Source organism: Cataglyphis hispanica, chromosome 5 (genome assembly GCF_021464435.1).
Source record: "Cataglyphis hispanica isolate Lineage 1 chromosome 5, ULB_Chis1_1.0, whole genome shotgun sequence".
In the NCBI taxonomy this organism is placed as follows: Eukaryota; Metazoa; Arthropoda; class Insecta; order Hymenoptera; family Formicidae; genus Cataglyphis; species Cataglyphis hispanica.
In genome coordinates, this window is record NC_065958.1 from 2,854,653 (window position 1) to 2,880,865 (window position 26,213).

Sequence of the window (26,213 nt, forward strand, 5' to 3'; positions counted from 1 at the left end):
GATACGAGTTGACAAAATACGCAGCTCATGCTCTCACGTCAGACACACGCACGAGTGTCCCATTTTCTCTATCTAAAGGACGACAGTATTCTACTATTTATATTAATATTTAATAGTAATATTTTATTAGTATTTAATTTTAGTACATAATTTTTTTATATTAAATACACTATTATTTTAAATTTAAATACATGTATACGTATAAAAAAATTTAAATACATATATATGTATAAAAAAAATTAAATACATGTATATGTATAAAAAAAGAAAGAACGTATTTACATATATTTTGAAAACATCAACAACATCATCAACAACTACAAAAATCGAATGCTTAATTTTTTTATATAAATTATGTCAATAATTCGTATTATTTCAATCGATAAAAATAAATTTGTCCGTCATCTAAAATATTCCTTAAGCTTGAAATTCACAGATTTATCAATATTAATAACATAGATAAATATATATTTACTTTTATATGCATATTACTAGGCATTTTTTTCTTATATGACACATTCTCCATAATTTTCACTTCATTTATTGCAAGTCTCTCTTTTGCTCTTTCAAGATTTTCTTTGCGAATAAATGTTTTTTTTTTCAAAATTCTGTATCAATAAATGTATTTAATTAATACAAGACGTAAAAGACGAGAAAAAAATGCGAAATATTTGCATACGGTAAGCAAGATACTTGTCGCTGTATAGATTAAGAAAATGGAGTCATATTCTATTATATATACATATATGTTTCATTGTCTCGATGGCCGATGGGGGGACGGATGTAGGATGGCGCGGCACCCACGGGGATCACATGGAAATGCTTTCTAGTCCGCGGTGTCCTGGGTGCCGCCGCGTGCTCTCGGACCGGAAGTCACGGTACACGGGGGTCGTGCGCGCGAAGCGTGGAACCCGCATTGAAGTGGCATTCTTCTTTTCTCCTTGCCCTCCTTCCTCGGCCCCCCTTATTTCCGTACACCAGGTAAGCTTTGGCTCCCTCGAAGCGGCACGTGCGGAGGAAAACAAAGGGCTTTCTCGTTCAGCGATCTCCTCTTCCTTCGGGGTGATCTTACTCTCGGTCTCTTTTCTCCACGCGCGTTTAACTATTATTTGCTATTTATCACGGCTTTCCATCTAATCCGGAGAAAAGAGAGAGAGAGAGAGACGCTTTTAAAAGTCAGGAGAGTGCGACGGAGGTCGGGGTTCGTTGACCCGTTACGCGCCTTGCCGGAAACTTTTTAAGTTCGGAGGAGGGGAACCTGTTGCTTTTGCGTAAATGAAAAAAAAAAGAGGCTGTTTGAGTTCGCGATGGAATTACGAAATTCTGTAGGTAGAATTTATACAGTGTCGAGAGATAATGAAATTACTTACCAGAAAATTAGAGTCGGAAATTATTATTATTATTAGCGAATAATCAGATAAGAAAAATCTGTATATATTTATTGTTATCTTGTTATGCATTATACATATGATGTTAAGTGATATCTCTATTATAGTCTCAATTGAATAAACTCGATCAATATTACTGACAGCTTTGCAAACAAAACACGTTGATGATTAATGTGAGCTTATTATTCCTTTTATAAAGCACTTCAGAAATACATTTACATATTTTTGCATTATTCATATCTGTAAAAAAAATGAGGAACGCTCTCTCTGTTCCGGTTAATGTTCTACGGTCGTTGGAGCGCAGACCCGCATTATGCAAACCCGACCAAGATTAAGCCCGTATTTTTCTATGCTCGCAGACAGCCGCCGGAAGCGGAATCGGCGACCAGCGTCGAGGACGGCTGCTCCGAAGGTTCTGAAGTGGATTGGTCCTGGCTCGAGGAAGTAGAGTGCTTGCGGGCCGCGGAGCCTCTCGCCACCGGCGGTGAACGTGACGGCGAACAGGGGGGAGATGCTTCTTCCCCCACCGATGAAAGCGCGGGGCGCAGGCGCGCCTGCGATCGTCGCGAGACGGCGGCAACCCGCAGTGCCGCGATGTCTGTCACCGCGACGGCAAAGTCCCTAGCAGTCGGTGGCTCGCGGTGGCCGTCCCCCGGTGGCACGCTTCTATTCGATTGTCAAAATAATAACAACAACAACGTCGATCATCACAGCGGCAGTCAACATCGCCGGCATCGCAATGTCAATAATAACAATGACGAAGACGACGAGGAGGATGATGAAGCGGCGCGTTGCAACGCTACAAACGAGGCGGTCGATCGCGAAAATCGCTACGGCGCGACAACGACGACCACTACAACTACCATCCCCGTCGCCGGCTCTATCGCCGCTGTTGCAAACTCGTGGATGCGTGCATCTATGCGGCGCCTGCGTCATCTGCGGCTACCTGAGGGCACGCAACGCGGTGCCGGTGAGCCGGCCAATCGGCGCGCCGCGTCCGTCTCGGCGCCGAATTCGTTGCCGGACATCGCGCTGATCGCGCCGGAGATCCTCGCGGCGCAGACCAACGGCGGTACTTCCGGCACGCTGCGACCCTCGAGCGCGCCCGCGAGGAACGCGACCACCGCCGCCGCGGTCGCTGCCGCCGTCGGTGTCGCGACGCCGCGTCGAACCGGCCGGCAATTCGCTGGCGGCGGCAGGTCGCGGGGCGCGCGAAATCGGGAAACGGCCTCCTCGAGGCAGGGCAGCCTCGGCTCCACGACCACGACCAGCGATATCACTGCGTCTGGCAACACAACCTGCTCCAGCGGTGCTTCCACCAGTCCAGCCTCCAGCACCGCGACTACTCCGCAACGTACCACTTCGAGAAGGTCAGTGCATGTTTTTGTAGTCGAGAAAATGATTTCGGTTGGAATGTGGATATAGAAAGATATTTATGATAGATGAACAATTTTGCTGGGAATAAATAACTTGCCAGATCATTTCTTTGTTAGAGAAAAGTGAAATGCAAAATTGCAATGATGATAATAAACAATATATGAATGTGGCGTAATATGTGGGCTTCATTTTAAGAGTGGATTTATCATCTAAAAGTAATTAAAAAAATTGTGAACATATGATTTGACCTTATGTCCGAGTTAACAAGTTTTATATTTTAGTAATAAATATTTGTTCATAAAGATGAATTTGAAATTATTACTATGCATCTGATTGCACTTTTATAAATGTTTTAACATTGTACAAGTTTTTTTATTTCGTCAGATTTTTCAAGTGTTTCTCGGATTTGTTAGAAATCGATTCACTTCTCTGATAGAATTTAAAAACAATATTTTAATTTTGTCAAAATGCTTTCTTTTGTAAGATTAGAATATTTTACATCTTATTTATTAAATAAGGAGATAACAGTTGTAAGATCAGATGTATGTTTATAAGCTTTTTTATTCTTTTTAAGTGTTAAATCCATTATTAAAATAGATCTTATGTATTATGGGATATCCTGATCGAGAAAAATGTATAATGTATATATATATATATATATATATATATATATATATATATATAGAAAATGTTTCTGAGATACTTAATAATTAAAATATTAAAAAATAAATAAAAATTGATTACTACGATGATTACGAAATATCATACAGTTACTCATCTGATGATTTTAATATCTTTTTTTTAATGCGTAAAAAATTCAGTCTTTATGGCTGGCTGAATTTCTCGTTTCGTTCGGACTTTCTGGACATCCACTCGAATCTCTTGCCACACTCGCCGGAAGCGAGAACGGAGTTAACGGCGCGGTTGTTTGTGCGTGTTATTTGCTGCTCGTCCAAGCTTGACACTACTCGCGCTTTGACTCTTCGTTTGTGCAATCGGTCGATACTCTTCGCGAATTAGGCGTTTGAAAAAATTTGACCAGAAAATTATCTTTAAATCTTGGAGTCCTCGTACGTTAGACTAAACCGTGTTGCTTGCTACATTAGAAACTTTTGATTACATGAAACATTAGATAATTTTTTCATGCTTTTCGTCAATACTTTTGCAGAGCTAATTATATACTATACACAATTGGTCGGCGCTGTTATTCGTTATTCGTTAAATATAAATATTTTGTTACATTTATGCGCGATAAAAAGCGATTTATCTACTATTTAATGAAAAATAAATTGACTAAACGTTTAAAGTACATAGAAATATGAAAACATTTGTATATATGTGTATGTATATAGAATTTATTTTATCGATAAATATGAAAAAAATATTGGCGTTGACGTGCAAGCTATAGAAACGTATAATGGAAAAAATTATTTTGTTAGGATATAATAAAAAAAAATTTCTTTATTTTATATATTCTGTACAAATGTCCTTCACGCACGTCACGTCGGACGTTTTCAGCTGCAGGATTCGCCTGTCCACAATATGTCAGCATATCCAATATCATTGGAAATTTTTAATCATATTGTACCAATAACACATATACACATGTTGCCAATAATATTGTTTTGCCTTCTTTAATGTTTTACTTAAGAAGGAACTCGACAACTACGTTAAAAGTTAATAAATTTAATTTGATATTCATGAATGTGACGCGCAAAAAATATCCTTTTAGCCTTTTAAAATATAAAATTAACAATTAATTTATAAGTTAAAGTCAAAATTGCCCTGTAAAATAAATTTTTTTTTTTAAATGAATTTTTGTACAGTTAAAACTGTGGTATAATTATTATTAAAATAGTTAGTATAATATAAAATAATATATACAATTTTGAGATTAAATTCTATTTTACAGTCAAATTTTATTTTAACTCATAAATTAATTATTAATTTTATATTTTAAAAGGCTAAAAATGCTCTATATGTATACACAATGCAAATAAATTCATGAATCTCGAAATATATTAGATTTATTAATTTTTAATATAGCTGATCCGTCCAATTCCTTTTTAATTAAATTTCAAATAATCAATTAAAACAATATTAAAACTTATTGGCGTCTGGTCTTGTGTATATGTGTGTGTGTAGAATTTATTTTATCGACAAATATGAAAAAAAAAATAGAAAATATCACGTGCGCCTAACCGGTTTGTTTTTAATTTTTCCGGTAAATTAATTCAGTAGCCCACATTAGACGAATATGTGTCCGGTGATAAATTTATCATTTGCCCGGAATTAAATGTAAATCATGACTCATTTTCGTCAACGACAGATTTAATGAGTTTCGTTTACAGTTTGGTACTAAATATCGCGGAAAAAAAGAAAGTCTCGAGATGTATGTACTATTATTGTTCATTTATAATAGGTACTTCCCGCGGATAACTTTAAACGCGAGGCATTAAAAGACAACGTGCGAAATATAATTTATCGTGTCGAGATAACGACAAATTTATAGCGACAAAAATATTTATTGCCATCAATCTTCAAAAGTATTTTTTCGATACGTATATAACACTTTGCTTTAATTAAAGATCTCTCCGTTGAACGTAATTGTCGTCCTTGGATGATGAGCGCAAAATATCTCGATTCGCAAACAGTCGCGTGATGAAAATTCAATATTTTAAGATTAAACATAGTTCGATATTTGAAGCGCGCGACTTACTCACACATACACACAAGAGAATCGATTTTATTCGAAGATACACGTGGCTAAATTCAATATCTCCTCGAATGACGATACGATCGAATTGGCTGAGACCGAAGATTTCGTCAAGATCGAAAGGATCGATGATCACGATCGTTCGGGGATCGTTTTGTCGTTGATGAACCGTGTAACCTGTTGCACAATCCTCCGCTCTCCTGTATCAAACAGAATCTCGGTCGGGAATGACGGAAGGAGCGGCGATTTACGCGCGTCGATTTTCCATGCACAGCGTGAGAAGGCAGAGCGGCGGCAACTCTCATAACGGATGCGCAAGATGTTTGTCGTTGCTTCATTTGGACACGCCTACCACGTGAAAATGAATTAATTATAATCAGGATACGATTAACGAGGGATTTATGAGAGATCGTATATCTTTCAAATGACGAATAGAGACTTCTGGATCTCGTTTGATAATAATTATTATATTTGATCGAATTAATAAAAAGCTGAGAAAAATTAAATGAAGCAAATTGAAATATACACATGCACTGTTTTGCCTATTCGAATTGTATATATGTACATATTGTATATACATATATATATATATATATATATATATATATATATACATATTGTTCTTTTTCTCATAATTAATATATCTATTAATCGATATACATATATCAGAAACTTATAGAATAAATATATTTCTGGAAAAAAGAGAAAAATATATTTTAAAGAGATGCCCATAAGTTCTAGAGATTTGTCAAAATCGATAATCTAATGCCAACATGTGCGGACACGTTAAATAGGATTAACAGGATCTCGGCAATCAGCTGCGAAGCGCGTGATTCGTAATAATAAACACATAATCTCGATCTCAGCTCGAAATCCACGCGATGCGCCTTCCCTGTCAATGAACCGTACCAAAGCGCCGTTTCCTCGCTCGTGGTGGAAGCCACGATTGTATCCCCCCGTCCAGGTCGCGCTTCGCCGAGAAAGTCCAAAGAAACGGCCGTTCCCCGCGGACCATGACCGTCGAAACGTCGTCGACACACCTACCTCCCCCTTGGTTTAATGCTGCAGTTTAAGGCGCGCCGCAATTTCCCTCGTATACCTTCAAGACGCGCACTCGAATCCGATATTACTTAATTCATTCTATTTCTGGATGAATCTATTCGCAATAAATCCGATTATCAGCGAATAGTTAGAAAGTAACTTTCTAATATACATACGCGTAGTTTCAAGTTTTACTTCGATATCTTTCATATGATTTTTCTAATTCTTCTTTTTAAGAATCGCGTATTATTGGAAGGATACCTATGTATCTCAAAGTTTGTACAGAATATTTGATGAAATTATTTTTTGTTGGTAATAGAAATAGTTCCAAAAATTTTTCTTTCTTAAAATTTTGAATTAAAGTATGTTATACTTTAAGATAATATTTTATTAAAAGCTATTAAAATTTAGTTGAATATTTTTATTTATTTATATTTTTTTAAAATACATCTCGTTAAAATTCCTTTTTTCATCAAATTCGGCACCAATATTTTGTTTCGGCAATTGCTCTGCCGGGCAATCCAAACATATCTTTGAAATTCTTTAAATATCATAAAAATATTTTTTTTAAAAACGTCCTCTACAAAAAAAAATTTGCTAAATACTGTTTGGTATTTTTCTTGTAGCTCGTTAAAAAGAGATAGAGTTTACTTATTCTCCAGATTGTCGCATGAAACGAAAATGCGTTGATAAAAAATCTTGTCACGACGCAATTACACACGTTAACGACGCGTTTTTTTTTGTAATTGCTCAGATTCTTTGACAATGGGCAGTCCGTATTTGGGTCAGTTAGTTGCTACGGGAGTATACTATGTCGACCGACGACGGTGTTGCCTCTTTCATGCAAGTTACTTTAACGGTATACTGACGTTTATAGTCGCGAGCATATTGTTGCGTCGGTATGTGCGTGTGTGTGCGTGTGTATGTTCTATAATCGTCGGGATGAGCTCTCTCTCTCACCAGAATAAGAGTACTGAGTGCGCAATTCTTTGTTCTCTTCGTGTCGTTTGATGCGTTGTCTTTGTGAGATTTTTGACAGTACGTCAACGAGAGGATTCTTTTCCTCTAATCGTTAAACCTTACGGTGAAAAAATTAAATTGCACAAGAGAAGAGAATCTTTTCACTAATGTAAATTTAATTTGATTTGTGTATTCGAGTAATTTTTACACTTGTGCCAAGTGTCGTGTCATTCGCGAGAAGCGGCACTGCATACGGTCATTGCACTTAATTCTTTGTGCATACTTGCTTTTCCCGCCACCTCCTCTTCTCGATGGTCCTATCGATCTTGGCGAGGTTGTATGTTGTGTCAACGCGGCGCCACTCGCCTTTTTATGCGCATCCGGGCAAGCTCGTAAATTCAAACGTGAGTCACCTCGATAATTCAAAAGAATCGCTAATTTTGATTTATGTATACATTTTTAACTCTCAGTGACTCTCTTATCTTCTGGAACATTGAACTCTTGTTTAATCCGCAGTTTTTCTTTTTAGCCGATAAAAAATTGTGACAAAAGTTGACAGATAAAAATTATATATTTCAGTAAGACTTAATATTTTTTTTAAATTATGTAACAGCAAAAATTGTTTGAAAAAGAATATTAATATGTTATTATAAATTTATACTTTACAAATATTATGTGCAAAATTAATAACGCGTGTATTTTTTCGTGTATGTGTATCTAATTATTATATATATAATCACATTTTATGTATTGTAATTAAAGATTATTAGAATCTTGAAGAAAATTTCAATAAATCGCAATTGTAACAGAAAAGAAATTTTTCTCTAACAATCTCTAACCGCAATCATTAATGTAAAAATTCATTTTGTCGTATCGAAGAATCTCGAGTTTAGCGAGAGATCTCGGATAAATGAATGAAGAAAGCAGAGATAAGAGAGAGGGAAGAATAAAAGTTTAAAACTTGGCAGCGATCCGAAATAAAAGATCTCGTTCTCGACGCGCGCAGATCGTATCGAGATTAAAAGCGATCTTCTACTTCCGCGCTGATATCTCGCTCCACATTTTTATCTCTTCTGTAGATTCTTCGTCTTATTACATGGTCCAGTTCAACCACTTTCGCGTCCTTTGTTTTTCGCAGAATACAAAAGGCGTCGGAAATGCCTTCACTTCCGGTTTGGACTTTTTCAAGTCGGACGCATCATGATTGTTGATTCTAAGACAATCGGCAATTTTAAAGTTTCATCCAAGTTCACGTATTATATTCACGGTCGCGCACAGATCTTTATTGCTTTTGTTTTAAATTATCACAATCGTAAAGATACGTTGTAACCAAATAGCTCGAGATACTTATATTCACGTAATACTTTAACATTTTCGTTCATGTATTATTTTTATGTGTAGTACCTTTTGAGACGTTATTTATAATCGTGTCCTTTAAAAACGCAAAATGCAAAACATATAATATAAATTCCATTTTTTTTTTAATTTCTTAATTTTAAAAATTTACAAAAAACATGGAGTTGATCAGTTCGACTTCTGAGAGATTCGCATCATAATTTATTTTACACATGTCTTCGCAATATAAAGTTTTTTCACAATTATTTACACAACTATTTAGCAACTTTAATATTAATATTTTAATACTCTTTTATTTTCTCTGAGCATACTAGTCACAATTCGATTTATTAAATTGTTAAACAAGTAATTTTCTAAACTACAGACTAAAACATGATTAAATATGTATATCGCGGGAAAATTAATTTTATAGAGAACTGTATCAGAATGTTGGCCGCACGTTTTCAAGTATAATACATGCATGCGGTTTCAAAGGGAATAGTGATCATGCCAGGAAAGGGCGGTCAACGGTGATAGTTAGGTATTCGCATACAACTCCCTCGTGCCGACTTGTTTGTCCTTATTGATTATTTCGCAGGCGAAGCCGCGTTGGTTACCATTATTCAGGTCCCTTCCCAGGATAGGTAGGCATTTGTAACGATGACTTTGAGCGTACCTAATCTACCTGCTGACATTAACGATTTTTTCCTTATCAGCAAGGCGAGACCTCTCTATGGCATATATTGTACATTCCCAGAAATTATATCTTTGTCAGGTATTATTTATATATATATATATATATATATATATATATATATATATATATATATATAATATTCCTATAAAATTTAGGAGATATTTTGCATTTAACGAACGTTTGTGAATATTGATTAAGAAATTAATAAGAAATTCTGATGTAAAAAGTTTATTTGATGTGAATCTTGGAAAAATTTTTTTAAATATTTGTTTGTCACCTCATCATTATTTCAAGTTGCATGGTAAAATGCTTAAAGTTACGAAGATCGTTTTGTTATAGCGCATTGTTACAATATTGAAAATTGAAAGGACTTCCTCAAAGTGTAACAATTCCAACATATTGAAAGTTTTATACGGAAAGTCTCGCCGCACCTGTTACGCTATCGCAATTTTTAATGTCTACGTAAGCATCGTACTCTGCGTATGTAAAGCATATATCCGGTGTATTTCATATTCTTCACCTGTCATGAAAACAGGTGATTTCTTGGTTGAATGCGCGACCAGATGTTGCGTTTGTCATAAAAATACATATTCTTTAAAATTAGCAGGCATCATTTTATAAAGAGTCTGTTAGATCTCTCTCCCTCCCCCCTCTCTCTCTCTCTCTCTCTCTCTCTCTCTCTCTCTCTGTTTCTTTCTCTAATAATAATTTAAAATTTAGTTTTCAAAATGTTTTATATCAATTGTCCAAAAATTGCGATGTTTAATAACATATTTGGCAATCGATGATTCTTATTTATACACATTTAAAAAATATGATTATATATAAGAATGCTAATTTAAAGTATACTTGTGTGATAAATTCATCATAAGATTGCATTTATTTATGTACATCTATTTACTTGTATTTTTTATAATTAGTCTCTAAAGAGAACGTTTTTATCGAGAGGCTCTTCATGCTTAAAGGATTTTTTATTTCTGCAAAGTATTGCTGTCCGTAATAATTTTTCAATTTGAGTAGCGTTGCCTCTGAAGATGCGGTGATAGAAGAAACACGAGGAACGCGAAAATGTAAATCAACTTGATATAGCTGACTCGACAGTAAGGCGGGCAACTGGTTTACATTTTTATTTTTCCTTTTTCTAGAAACTTTCAACTTTCGTGTAAATATTTTTTGAAATTTCTTTTTCGATCTCAGGTAGATTTCACTTTATAAGAGCCTCACGAAGTGTTTGGTTAAAGTTTTCAATGATATTAAAATCGATATAATCATGCGTGCGCGACTTTATACATATAAAAGAGACAACGTTAAGATTAAAAAAAATTACATGCGTATAAAATATATCATATTTATGTTAGAATAATATATAATTATTACTTTGTTCTCATTTCAAGTTCTCATTAATTTTTACGTAAGTTTTTGTGTTTAGTGTTTTTTTTTCTTTGTTATGAGTGACATAAAAAGAACATGAATCATTGGTATGTCTGTGACGAAGAATACGCGAAAATATCTGAAATTTATATGTATACATTTCTCGCGCTCGCTGCATGACTGGTTTTGCTCGACTAGCTCTTTAAGCGCGATAAAACCAAATCGGCGAATGTACATTTCCTCATCATATATGCGAGGATGAGATAAATGTACGACGATGTGGTTTTCAATGAAGGAGGATTCGAAGCGAACGGTACATATTATCCGATTGATGCGTTTCGGATAATACCCGGATTCCACGTGGCGTATCTGACGTTTCTCGCGAGAATTCAATTTCGAGAAGACAATCTCGCGCGATTTCATTAGCGCGCGCTCCGCTAATTCCTCCGCGCAAATTATCTGTCTCGTTAAGTCTCCTGCGAGTTGGTCTCGATGAATTTTAATTGCCACGTTAAACGCGGTGATGCTTTGCATAAAATTTGCTGCGAAATCGCGACGTAGTTCTCGCAGAAACAATTTCCATAATTCTATTCTCTTTCTCTTTCCATTAGTTTCAACAAAAAAAAAAAATCAAGATTCAAGACCTCGTTAAGATGGTCAATTTGTCATTTCTCTCGTATGTCAGAACATGCGAGCGAGCGATGCATTCACTGCCAGACGCTTTAGTTTAGGAGTCAACGGAATTTCGAACCAATTATCAAGGTCCGACAGCCGTGCATTGTTCAAACGTGAACGGGTCTCTCTTTGACATTTTCGTGTTACTATGGGAACGTTTAAACAGAAGTAGAAGCATCCGTCGAGCTGGTCTCTCTGACGGAATCATCGGTCGAGAATGCACCGGTTAGGTGAGTTGAATGTACGTGTCTGTGAACCAATAAAAATGTCGCAAGATATCTTCGCGTCTTTAAAGGGAAAAGAAAGAAAGAAAGAAAGAAAGAACCGAATGACTTTTTATATTGGATCGAAAATAAATTATTGCTTAGTTATAATTACGACTTAAATTTAAATATGAAAACGTTAAAATTCTTGTAAATGTAAAATTAATACGATTAATAAAAGTAAAATAATCTGTTAGCTTTTATTAAGCATTGTTGTGTCAATTCCGAAGTATTATCGATGAAATCTCAGACATGAATTGTGAAATCGCTGTGCACTACTAATAAATAATGTATTTAAAAAAAAAAGAAAACAAAGTCTCTGCAACTGTAAGTCTCTGAGTGTACCATTCTTTCTTCAGATTTTCAAGTTACTATTGTTCAGATATAATCAATGTCAGCCACGAGAAACGCACTGTACAGAGTTGTACTTCACGAGAGCAAAGCGTAGCCGTAGTAACGAGAGCCGTAATAATTAGAGCGTGACCGAAGAAGAGTTAAGCGTTACTTTTCATGGCTTTAGAAACGGCTGGTCTTTTTCCCAGATAAAAAAATCGTACCTATGAAAGATTCACTCCTTTTCGCCGCTGCGAAAAAACAAACCGAGATAAACCTCGCATTACGCGCGCATACTATGTGTCCGTTATTATGAAAATGACTCGTATCTTTCGCCTTTCGAGATAATTAGATTTTCTTTCACCACAAAGAATATTTCTTAATAATCCAACGTGAAGCGCGCATTCAATACGTTCACCTTTATATTGTGAGCATTCTTCCTGTAAAATTTTACGATGTGAAACAAAGCACACGATTATCTCTACTTTTCATATCTTTTTCCCCAATTCACATACATCGACGATGTAATATGCGATCGTATTCTAGGAGGTGATAAGAAAACTCTCGTACTATAATAGAAACCAACGTCAGTGATATCCGTCGCGTATGATATTTTTATTATGGCTTACTTCCAGTTTAAATGCATTCGCTTATCTTTCTCCCCAGAGTTCTTTCAATTTAATACCTCTGGTAAAGTGCTAGATGAGGCCACCTCTTCTTGTTTCACAAGCCTTTCCTATAACGTCATGCAGATCACAAGCGATTACAGGGAAGTGGAGTCGGATCCGACTTCCTTTTTCGGACGTGACAACTTTAAGATTCGATGTGAATCATATTGAGCTGCTTCCTCTCGCGATTACGTACGCGAATTCATTTAACACACCATGCACATATATTTCACTTCGTTTCTATTTCCTCTTTACACAGATTAATTTAAGCTAATATAAATCGGAATATACTCTGAATATATAATCGGAATATATTTTGAGCTAAAACAAGTTATCCTTTGGAGTTAATATTAAAGCTTTCAAACGAAAGACAAGATTTATAAATATATATATATATATATATATACTTTATATTAAAGTTTTAAAAAGACAAGATTTATAAATATAAATATAAATATAAAATATATAAATATATAAATAAATATATAATAAATAAATATATAAATATAAATATTTTTATATATAAAATATATATTAGACATTATTATTTGTTATATACTTATTATTGACATATAACTATATGATGATTTAATCATTTTTTTAACATTTATTTTGACAAGCGCTTTGTTCATAGCTTGCAAGGAATCAATAAGAATGTCTCGAATAAATCTTAAATATGCCACGAAGTTTTTTAGAGAAGATAATTTTCGACATGTGCGATTTTGTAGTCGCAAAGGCATATGGAATACGACATATATACACAATGGAATTAATCTCTCGTTATAATCGTGCACACGTATATAAATGCGCTGTAATAATTGTCATATATAACAGACACGCGAGTGTTGTCTTGCGAATGCGCTGTGAATATTAAATGGGGAATTATGAAATGTTTGAACGGATTAATATTACATATTATTATGAGAGGAATGGATGTGCAAAGATCCGGCTTGTTCAATTTTCGACGAGAGAATTTTTGAATTAAAAATTTGTCGAAGCTGAGCTTCGTGAAGCTTTCATCACGTGAAAGAATATATGATGTATTTGCTTGTCGTTGTATTAGACAGGAGAGGGGATACATATAAGAAATAACAATCACGTATTTTTTTATCATTTAATGTTTGACGAACGACGAGAAAGACGCGATCATAAAATGTTTTAAAAATTTCGATAATAAATGCGAAGTTTACAACGCGCGAATGTATACAGTGTGCCGTTTTTTCATACCAGAACGAGCGTCTTCATTCAAGTTGGAATTATCGGATAGGTGCGACTAATCGAGGAGATGAGCCGGACTATAACTCGTCGAATAAAAGTTCGAAAATTCATGCGTGTTTACGAAGGCGGCGAACTTTTTGCGATCAAACACGCCGTGAGTTAGCATCGACTCGTTGCACTCGACCGTGTCTGTATAATAAATGCATTGCTTAGCTCACACGGGCCGCGGGCGAGTGCATTTCTCCGGCCTTCGTTTTATCTGTCTTCCCCAGCCTCATCTTTTTTTTCCCCTCCGATATAGGTGATCAGAGTGCGTGGCTCCGGTTCACCTTCCTACGTATCGCAATCTCTCGTCCACCGTGTTCACTTATATAGCTGCCTCAATATACTTGGCACTATGTGTACATGAAATTCTGAACCATCGAGTTCGCCGATAACACACGACGTAATATATGACGAAAAATTATTCAATATACACTTGTTTAAATAATAAATGTTTATATTCAGCAAGTGCCATGCTCAGATTAAACATTATTTCTTTTCTTCTCGCGATTATTCGAGATATAATTAAATTTATTATATTTTATTACATAGCTTATATTTGCGTATGATTTTTTTATAAAATGCATTTAAGATATTGTGTAACATTCTTAAAAAAAAAAAAAATAATTTAATATATCTTCCTGTTTGAAAAGCAAATTTGCACAGCAAATGCATATTCAATTCATTTCGATTTATGTCGAGGATATAATGTGCTTCTCGAGCTCTTTCCCCTCTTCATCGCATAAACAGATGCCCGTAAAAGAAATTTAGTGACTTAAAATTAATAAGCTACGGAATGAAAAATATATATTTATCGCCTTTTTTATGTCGCCTAATTTGAGAAGAAAGAATTCTAGCAATCGCGTGAGCATTACTTCTAGGAATTTGCTCGCACAAATAATTTTTTCATAGCACGGGTTAGCTGTTAAAGACACCTCAGTTTCTTCCTACATTCACTTATTAAGGTTTTAGGTAATTCAAATATTTTGTTTATCAATCCTTTCAGATTCTACGATGCTTTGTGTTGACGTTCTCTAACGTTCCAATCCGTTATTCCGTATGTCTTTGTCCTGATTCGGAGTCGGTTGTTCCAGGGATTTGACAGCTCCAGCAACTCCCAATTTTGGCCGAATTGTTCCCGTCTTTGTATACATATATATACCATCTATTGGACGATTGCAAAAATTATATTTTAATTGGTGGACGCAAAAGCTAAATTATTGTAATGATTTCATGGGGCAAGATCTAAATAAATCTACAAATGTTTAATTGCAATTGATCCACATTGCTTGTTTTATCTGCCCACATATTGAATGTATGAATAAACTATATATATATATATATATATATATATATATATATATATATATACACTTTAGTATTCAAAGCCAGGCAATCGATTTAATATCAAAGGTCGATGTGAATAATGCAAATTTCTCTTTTTCTCTCTCTCTCTCTTTCTGTATATATTTCTCTTTTAGCAAATTTTGTAAGAACAGATATAATTTAATTTCTTTTTCTCATTTTACTTAAGGCATAAATATATTTTCTTTTTCATTAATATATTTATAGTAGCTTTTATTTATTCCTCAGAAATATGAAATGTGGGTCAGGGATAATGAAAGAAGAGGGTCAAATCGATTATAATCCGGATAGTTTATCGTGTCGAGAACGAGGGGGGAAGTTCCCCCGAAGAATTAAAAAGGTAATTATTAGCGCAGGTAGTGATTTCCGCGCGCTTAAATCTTATTAGACCCCTAGCCTCAGGATGTAATCACGAAAATACCGTTAAATCCGCCATCTCGAAAACGGGGATATGAGATTGACGCGCGATTTTGCGAATCGAATCAGCGCGTCAATAATTCGCTCATGATTACATTTTTTTTTTTTTCAAGAATATTATATCTCTCATTGCGTAGTTTATTAATTTCAAATTATTAAATTTTTCTACGGGCATCTGTTTGTGCAACGATGAGTGCGAAGAGCTTGGAAAGCATGAAAACACACATGTTTACGACATAAATCAAAATGAATATGCATTTGCAATGCAAATTTTCTTTGTAAATAGAAAGACTATACTAACTGGTTCTTTTTATTTTTCAATCGTTTGTAAAATATTAATATTGAAAAAATAAATAAATATCTCAGAAATTTAATTGCTGATACGTTGACTTTTACTATACATGTTTTCGCGAAATACAGTGGTGAGCATTACGAAAATGTTTTTGCATCAATTATGCAACACGTAACGAGAACGAGATAGCATTTACGCGCGTTTCTTTGTTTATTTTGAAGAGCGCTGACATCGTTCGACGAAGGAGGTCAAAAGGAGTACCACGCCCGCAATTATTTCGTTGATGACGAATGAGTGACAGCTTGCTTTCGTTTGCATATTATTATCTCCACTTACAAAACAAAGGCTCAGGATTCGACTTCGACAAGTGCTAAGAGCGCGGTGTCGCATTTCTGTACTCCGATGTGCCTCGCGTACGTGACGGTATCGTGTTTACTAGGTCATTGTGCATTCTCACTTCTCCGTATTGACTTTACTCGTATCGTACAAACGACGAACATGTCATTGCACATGAAGCATGTAAAATTTATAGACAAAACAATCTGTGATAAATTGCTCGAGCTGAATTAAAATCGCGAGTGTGTGTGTTAAATGAGAGAAATAAAGAATAAATATGTGTCGCTTACAAACGAAATATTATCTAATTGAAATTGTTTATTAGATTAAATTGTGTTAAAAATGTTTAAATAATATTCATAGAATATATATATATATATATATATATATATATATATATATATATATATATATATATATATTGTGCTATGACACTTTCATGGAATATTCTACGATTAGAGCAAGATTAATAGATTCTATTTCGGTTATCCTGCGTCAAGTTTATCGGATAAACTAATTAGGACACTAGGATAGCAAACTTGTGGTAGTTTGGAAATTCTATCGGGAAATGTTCTCCCTCAATAAATTTCTCATCAGATAGTCAATTAGTATCTTCCCAAACAAACTTATCCAAATTTATCTAGATATATCCGATTTATCGCTTCAAGTGTAAAATTTTGCGTCTTTAAAATTAAGATATATTAAAATTATATAACGAATATAAAGAAAATAATTAAATTAGAAAATTGCTTTAGACATTAAAATTTAAATATCTATTTGATAAAATATTAAACGAAGTAAAAGATAATTGAGTTAAATATTTAAAAAAAAGATTATTAAATAAAAAGTAATAATAAAAAATGATCTTAATAGATTTTTTTTATTGCGATTGCAAAGATTAATCTCGATATAATCATTACTGACATAATATGTCAGTCAGTTATTTCCCATTAATCAGATATTGTTAGGATTCTTTTTTATTCGAGCAAAAAAAAAAAAAATTTGAACCTAACCAGGAAATAGCGTCGAGCTTAATAAAGTTGAAGCATACTATACAATGACGTTTCTAAACTGCTCTGCCAACTGTTTATAACGGACTGGTCGACCGTTATACCGTTGATACGTACATCGTTATCCCGTCATCGTCATTCAGCGGACGATCTCGCGAGGAATTATCTCCATGGATCTCGTTCCATTTGAATGCTACCGTCGTTCAGATTTCCAGATATCCGGCGCTTGCGTTGCGCATTTTCCATACTCATTCAATTCGTGCGGTACGCACAACGTCGACGTACGCCCAATAATGCGGACGGTCCGGAGCACGAGGTCGCACTCGTCGAACCGGTTACACGGCGCGATGCACACCCGACGAAAAAATTGATGCTCAACTTATGCAACGCAGCCGCCACACTATATGACAATACATTTCAACGAGCTGCCCTTGAAGGCCCAGAATGCGACTGCAAACTGATACGATTCGACAACTTCTACCTAATTATTCTCCTACAAAATATATCAGTTTGGGAAATTGAGAATTTGAAGATGATAATAACAACATTGATAACGAATCATACAATCTAAAGTAAAAAAAGAAAGATAAAATTTACTCTTGAATCGATTGATCTTTGCTTCCCAGCAAATGCTGCGTTTCATTAATGCTAATATGAATCTGATTTGCTTGAATTTATTTATCAGAGAAGTTTATTATTTGTATATTTGTTGTTCGCTTATACACTAAACCGGCTTGAAATGAATTCTTGAGAAATTTTTTTTATAGTGCTTTCTTTTTGACGCTATTTTTACATAGTTTGCGTATACGTAGCGATATTAGCGAAGCGTTTTTTTAAATGAAGTTTCTTTATATTTTCTACATGTTTTTGCAGATTCTCAAATCTGTTTTTTTCTTGCTTTTATTTTTTTTATCATATATCTTTTTTTAGTGGTGATAGATCAGTATGAAATCAATTTTTTGATTTAGAAAAAAGCCATTCGCTCAAAAAAATAGTCTAGAATAATATTATGAAAATTTCAAAGTCTGATAGAGGGCTATCAAGTATCTAATAAATATAAATTTATTTTTTTTTAACTTCTTTAACTAGAGAGAGACTAGTCTCCAGAAACAAGATAGAATTTTGGGTCTTTTCCCTCAATGATTATCTCACTATACATCGCGCGCATTCCATGCTGTCCCGAGTTTTTTATTTCTCTTCTTAAATCTCTTACTTTTAAACACCATTGTGTCGTCGTGCTCGAGTGCACTTGCATCGGTGCATCTTGCACGGCCGCTCCTCGACTTGGCTGCTGTCCTGATACTCTGGTTGCAGCGCAGCTGCGCCGACGCATCGTGCAAAGGAAGATGACGTGGTACTGCGAGACGAGACAAATCAAGAGAGGAAGAGAGATAGACAGAGAGAAAGAAAGTAAAAAACACACACACACGCTCATCTTTAAGCATTTACATAAGTCTCTCGACGCGATATTTTCGAGCGCGCATCCTCAATCGTATCGTGAATTTCAATTCGACGACCGTGCACATTTCGATCTTGCCGAAATATTATTTAGCCCGACGCGTTTCTCCTTATATCACAGCAAACTTATCCCGAGACGAGAATGATCTTGACGTAAAATAAATACGAGCCTGTTTCTTTGTTATTGTAATATGCAACATAATTTTCGCTTTCTTTCTGTCGCGATTTTGCGCGAATTTAAATTGCGCAAGGTAATCGGAGGGAGCACATACACAATGCATTTCTTTCATAAAATATTTCTATGCGATTGCAAACACACGCTATATTATTTATAAGCATAATATATTAATATAAATAACACAAATATATAATTTTTTTTATTATATATATGCATATTGTTATTATATGTTTATTATAATCGAGACGCGTGCGCTCAATCGGATTTTTCTTATTAAAAATTCGGAATTGCGAGTAATTCTTTTCTGACGTTAGGGCTGCGGAGCGTCTTCGCACTCGAAACTTTCGTCTAGAGTCACGTTCATCCGTCTCGAGATAGCTCGCCGTTCCATTCGGCAAATTGTTTGAAGAAAGAAAGAGAGAGAAAGAGAAAGGAACGTCCGATAAACTTCCTTCAATACGTTCAAGTGATTCAAATTTCTCCTCTTGGTCACGTTTTTGAATAAAACATAGTTCTCCTCGCGCGTCACCACGTCCGCTTGCTCCTCCGTATTCATCGTGTACTTGTCCCTCCCTTCCCCCGCGTCGTTTTCCTTTCCGTTCTTCATTTACTTTATTCGCCCGCATTTACAACAACGGCATTGCAACAGACAATCGTCAAACAATACCAGCTGACGCGTGTATTGTATCGAGCGACAATACCGAGGTATGAATACATATATACATCCGTTGCCGAATGCGGTCTTACGTAGTTTCTTGAAAATGTCCCATGAAAAATGTAGCAAGAGAGATCGTTCGAAGTGGAATGATATCGCACGACATTCCTGGGATTGTGTTGAATAATTCATGCACGTGGGTTAATAAATTGTATCGAAAAACAGCGCGAATCCCACCGACGCGGATGACGTTCACGCGTGTTTCGCATGCGTTTTAAATATCATTATTATTCCTAGCACATTATCGTTTATAGGTTCGTATATTACATACTATAAGAGTTGCATTTAAACGGGACGATTCTCCCATATTGTTAAAAATTATATTAAAAAGGCCAAATGTCAAAAAAATAGCGTTAAAAAAAATTATCTTTCTGTAAATTTTTTGCATCTTTTTCTTCGCATCTATGAATAATGACAAGAAAAGCTCAGTTTTCGGAGTTTGATTATTTTGTACCATCAAAGTTAATTTAGACGGCAAGCAAAAGCAGCGTATCAGTCATCCTTCTTTACGTTTGATAATTTTTTTAAATTTGCGAGTCATTAATTCCTTAACAATGTGGCTTTCTCACATACTTAGAATACATTCGCATCATTAACAACACTTGTTGCGAATCGCGCGCCGCACGCATAATGTGTGTGCGACAATCGTCGGATACAGTTATGCGCGCGAATGCGGGCCGGCCTTCGAGACGACATCGTCCCGCACTCGGATCCGCGAAAGTCAGTTCTTATACGTCGCTCCGTCGAGTACGAACTGGTCTGTCGAAGATTCTCGCTCGCGCAAGCAACGTGACTGTCATCGACCGTGTCTGCGGGAGACTCATCGTTTCGGAGCGACTCGTCGTGACAGTTGACAGTTGGCCGCGAGTCGCTGATGACGAAAGAAGTCATCTTGACGAATCGCTTCCTTCCGTATATCTCGCGGATTTTTTATTATTAAACGTAGAGAGTGATACACTATCTTCACTCCTAAATTTCGGATGTTGGTTTCTTAAGCATTCATTGTGACGGTGAATTGGAATTAATCATCTCGTTGATGTGTCTTGTCAAAATTGCAAGAATCGGAGAGAAACGTTCGAATTTAAATGCAAGAATCGGAGAGAAAAGTTCGAATTTAAGTGTATGAACAAGAGAAGATAATTTTCGGAAGATAATTTGCATCAATGACCAATCGAATGACAGTGAATTAATAACAATCACATTGGAGATGTGAAAGTTCGACACGAGAACATTCAAGAATCAAGAATTGAGCTCTAAATAATTTGTAATAAAGATTAGTTATCGCGAAACTTTGTTTATAGCAAAAAAGAAAGAAGAAGAATCGCAAACCTGTTTGCATTGAAGTATGTTATTGAAATTATATGAATATTTCCTGGCTTGAAAAAAATTGATTTATTATAGATGTGACGATTTATTGATGTAGAAGAAATTTCATAAATCGCTAATACGAAAATTGTTGCTAAAAAATAAATTGCAGAAAATTAATTAATTGTTTCGCTAATTATTTTGGTCGCATTAATTTATGACGTCAGCGAGATTCTGTTGAAGTAAAAAAAAAAGAAAAAAAATATAACGATCTTTATTTCTCAGAATCTCTTATTTAATCTTCATTTTTGCTGACATCCGTATTTTTAACGCGTGTATATGATTCATCAACGATGACGTCCCGCAATTTCGACGTATTTCTTCATTTTTTCACGAAAAGGGCGCGCGTAAATTGGATTTTTGGTCTCGAGTGAATTCGCGGTCTCGCACATACAAATTCTATTTCTCCACCAAAGTCCGCGAGGAATCGCCGTGTCCGATGTGACCGCATTGCGGTGTGTATAGTATCACGTATACGGTATCGATCTCTCGGCGGGCGCGCAAAGTTGGCGTGGCGGGTAAAGCTTGCGAGAATTATTGTTCTTTACCTGGGTGACAGAAGATCGAGCGGATCGAAAGTTCTCTATGTAAGTAAGTAAATACACACACAAACACATACATCGTCACACTCGATGCAAATTGTTTGTCGCGTATTGGAAAGGAAAAAGCTCGTCGGGAAAACCCATCGATTACTGTTTCACCGTCAATGTCTTTCGAGCTGAAGATAATTTTACACGCAATAAATTTTAGACGACCGACTAATTTCCGGAGAGAGAAGCGTGTGTGGATTTTTTTTTTCGTCGCAAGATATAGAACTTGACACTCGGCTACGTACTTGACTTCTCGCTCGTGGCCTCTGGATAACGAGATTAACTCATCGAATCTACGAAGAATAGTGCGAACAGGAAGAAGAAAGGACTTCTGAGAACTTGAGAACTGTTTATGTTTAAGGTATGATCAAACATTCGCAGCGGTCGTAAAGAACATTGTCTTCGGAGGATTCCTAGACATTTTTCTAGAAGACAAAAGAAGAGGTAACTATGCGTTTCTCGATTCCAAGCGTGGAACTCTCTCGGCGTGCTCCTACGCGCTCGCGATAATCATCTAAGATTATAGTCCGCGAGACTATAGTCTCGAGAGGAGGGTGACAAATCGTTAAACCGGGGTTAAGTAATCCCGGCATTGTTCGGCGAGACGAGTGTACGCTCGTGAGGAATAACGGAACGTGCTACGCGATTATGTGCCTATGCGAGAAAAGCGAGGAAGCGAAACGAAAAGGTGCGTGAGGAAAATAAAGAATCGTGCGCGTGACTTCATGTCTCCTCGGACACGGCACGATAGGAAAGGGAAACTGATTAACGGAGTCCACGGAAACGCATCGTTCTGAAAATCGACTGTTTCGCGTGGCTCATTAAAGTCGCCGTCGTCGTAAAGCCGACGCGATTATAGCGCGATTTTTTGCAGACTTTAATTCGTTTAATATTTGCAGGAAAGCGGTAAAAAAAAAAACCAAAAGAGGGAAGAAAGAACGAAGCTTCTTTGGGTCACACAGCAGAAGATATTCGATACAAAGAACGAGATATTTTATAATTGGAAAATTATATTTCGCAAAGATGAATTCATTATTTGAGATTAGTATTTGACGTTTCGATAGAACAGGAAATAAGTATATTCTGAATACTTAACAAGTATAAAAAATATGGAATTAATAAGGATAACATATTTAAGGAGGAATTCAATATTGGAAATATCCAGTTAATACTCGATCATACTCGTGGAAAGAGGAGACGAGGAAGTCGTTTCTCCCCCTCTGGGAAAGAACGAAATTAATTAACTAACTGCCATTGTGAGAGACAGAACTTGTCATTAGAAATTAGTTTAACACCTTGGAGATCAGGGTTAGTTTTACATAACGATTATACGAATGAGAAAGGAAGGGAAGGACGACGATTTATTTCGAAGAAATTGTTATTTCTGCGCGCAAGGATCATGAGAAGAGGATAAAAGAAACGGGGGAAGCGGGATCACGACAAGATCGATTAGAAGCGCAGCACGAAGACGAGAATGAATCACGATCCAACGATCTGTCAACGGTATTTCTATTGCAGCCAGCGACGCCTTCGCACCAGGTATCGAAAGATTTGTCATGTCGTGGTCGTGATATAAAAATAACGCGACCCTCCCGTTGATTATAACGTCGAAATATCGTGTCACGCTTGAATAATTAATTAATATTTATCCGCTGCTTTGATCGAAATGTGCCATTTGGGTTTCAATTAACTCACACAAAGGAGTAGCGAAATATACATTTACATAACAAGAAAATATATTTTTTATTATATATTTATTTTATTTTTATTCTTATATATATCGGAGAATATATATCGGCTCCAAAATACTTCGTATGTTATTTTAGAGATTATATTAAAGTGTTTTAACGCCCACGTGCGTTACTTTATTCAGCAATGTAGTTGACAATTTGACACTAAACAAATTAATATCGCACAAGCATATTCGTCGGAATATATGCTGACATGTTGGATTGAAGATAGCAAAACGCGGGGGATATTATCGCTGGGAATTGTTTGCTCGGAAGATGCGAAGAACAAACTTCTTCGAGTCTGAGGATCTCAAAGGATGATGATTGTAATTCATTCGCCACGGTGTCCTTTATCGCCGGTTTTATGATTGCTTGATTACAACTCGAATTTACAAAGTCTAACGCGATTCCCGCGTAAAGTCGATCGACCATGCCACGAACAGCCGTTACACCCGGTGCAACTCTCCGACTTTGCGACTTAACGAGCCGACTTAATGAACGATATCGGAATAGTCATCATCGAATAACGTTCACCTGACTGCCGACGTCTCGTCAAATTGTCTCATAACTTGTGTTTTATATCAGTTCAATGAAAAAATCATTCGCCAACGGTTTTTCGTCAAAAATTTAATTAACTTTCCCCAAAAATTTGTAGATCAATGATTGATTTATTGTACTGAAATTGCAATAACATTTGTCGAGCAGTGTATTGACAAATAATCAAATTATCTGGTGTAAAAATCTAACACGAACACAAATATTCAGCTCGGAGAAGAAAAGATGATTTTTTGGAAAGTTTGTCGACATTTTATTCGGGTATCAAGAACTAACGGTTATCTCTCGTAAATATGGCCATGATGTGTACCTTACAGCCTCTCCTTGAGAAATCGACATAGCTGACTCCGTATAATTCAACGAAGGTGGACGACATTAGATAAAAAAATAATGTGTGTCAAGTGAATGGAATGTGCGAATGGATTGAAAATGTTTGCAATCATTTTTACAATCTATAAGTATGGCGTCGAGTTAAGATATGAAGAGGTTCATGGATATATAATACACGTTTCTTTCGATCGGTAGAGCAATCATACTTCTTTTAAACATGCAATGCATCTACTGCATATTTCTCACGCGATATATAATATTTTTTCTTACAGTCTGTCTGTGTTTTTCTTTCTTCTCTCGCACATTTATTTGTGAAGATGATCGCAAATTTTTTTTCTTTTATTCTGAGATTGAGATTGAAATTTGTTTTCGTCTTATTCCAAGATGAAGATCGAAAAAAATATCATATTTATCATGCTGTCAAAGACACTTTTTTATTGATATATGCAAATAACATTTCGCAGACAATGTCGACTTTCTCATGACAAATCGCGTTTCAACGAAATATCTCTACATTTTATTCAGACAGATATATTCGCGGATTTCTGTAGCAGGAAAGCCCCATTTTCGGAACACAACATCGACTGCAGGACTGATTGTGTGTAGCTAGTAAAATAAATACGCTATTGTTTGAACAATCTGTACCATAGATTTCAACGAACTGTTAAATCGAATCAAATCCTGTGTACCTTAAGCAGATCAAGGTTACACGAGAACGCTTCGCACGATTAACCGGTTTAGAGAGGCGGTATTTAGGCGGTAGTATAATTGCTTTAGAGTTCGTTTAACATGCGGACGAAATTATGCCGACGTCCGGTTTTGTTTAAAATATCATTAATTTTATGATGATTTTAGACACAAATTTTATGAAAATTTTTTTTTTGCTCTAAATTTAATACTACATATGTGATTGAAAAATTTTTTAATAATGATTTTTCTTATTCTTTAATATCCTTTTAAAGTTTTAAATAGTTTTCTCAAACATATCCTAATTAATGACAAACGAGAAAAAAAAAAAAAAAGAGATAAACGATTAAAGCAGGATTATATTTGTAGTTGAAGTTAAATTTGAAAACAATTTGGGAAATATGATGTTTAATACTTTATCAACGAATTTTCATGACTTTTTCTACAGTTTGTGCGATAAAATTATAAAATATCTAAGCGACTGTGCGGATAAAGAAATAGAATCTTAGGAAATTCCGCGCTTAAGCAAATGTCGAAAATTTACGCAAAAATTTACATATTCACTTAAAGATATCGTTATCAGTTATTCAAACTTTTATTGTTGTATGATGCAAATCAATTTTGTTTACATTTACGTGAACTGAGTTTTTTCCTCATAAAATCGAGTATGCCATCATTGATTAATCAATTGATTATACGAGGTTGAGTAAAAAACAATATTGTCTGCACAATATGTTTTTCCTCAGATTAGAAAGATTGTTTATGTTAATTTTATCTTCAATGTTGTATGCTACTAACACATATAAATGTTTATTTTTCATATAAATAACTCATATAAATATTTATTTCTTATATCTCTACATGTGATTATATGTAAAATATATATGCAATGTATCATACTAAAAATAACATATAGTAAGCTGTGTTAGTTACATTTTATAAACACATTAATGCAGTTTATACATATAATTATGAATATATATATATATATATATATATATATATATATATATATATATATATGTCATGTACTTAGATACAGATGTATACTTAGATACAAACATAAGAAATAGGGGTGAGTATATAAAATTAAAGAAACAA

General features: G+C 35.3%; 1 protein-coding gene across 4 annotated transcripts in view; it reads left to right on the forward strand.

Annotated features, from left to right (window-relative positions):
* LOC126849656 (uncharacterized) overlaps positions 1-26,213 on the forward strand; it is a 50,582-nt gene that overhangs the window by 12,605 nt on the left and 11,764 nt on the right. For all 4 annotated transcript variants that reach the window (XM_050591692.1, XM_050591693.1, XM_050591689.1 and 1 more), the window contains exon 3: positions 1,748-2,758. In XM_050591692.1, the coding sequence (XP_050447649.1) occupies positions 1,748-2,758 (1,011 nt within the window). The remainder of the gene's footprint in view (positions 1-1,747; positions 2,759-26,213) is intronic.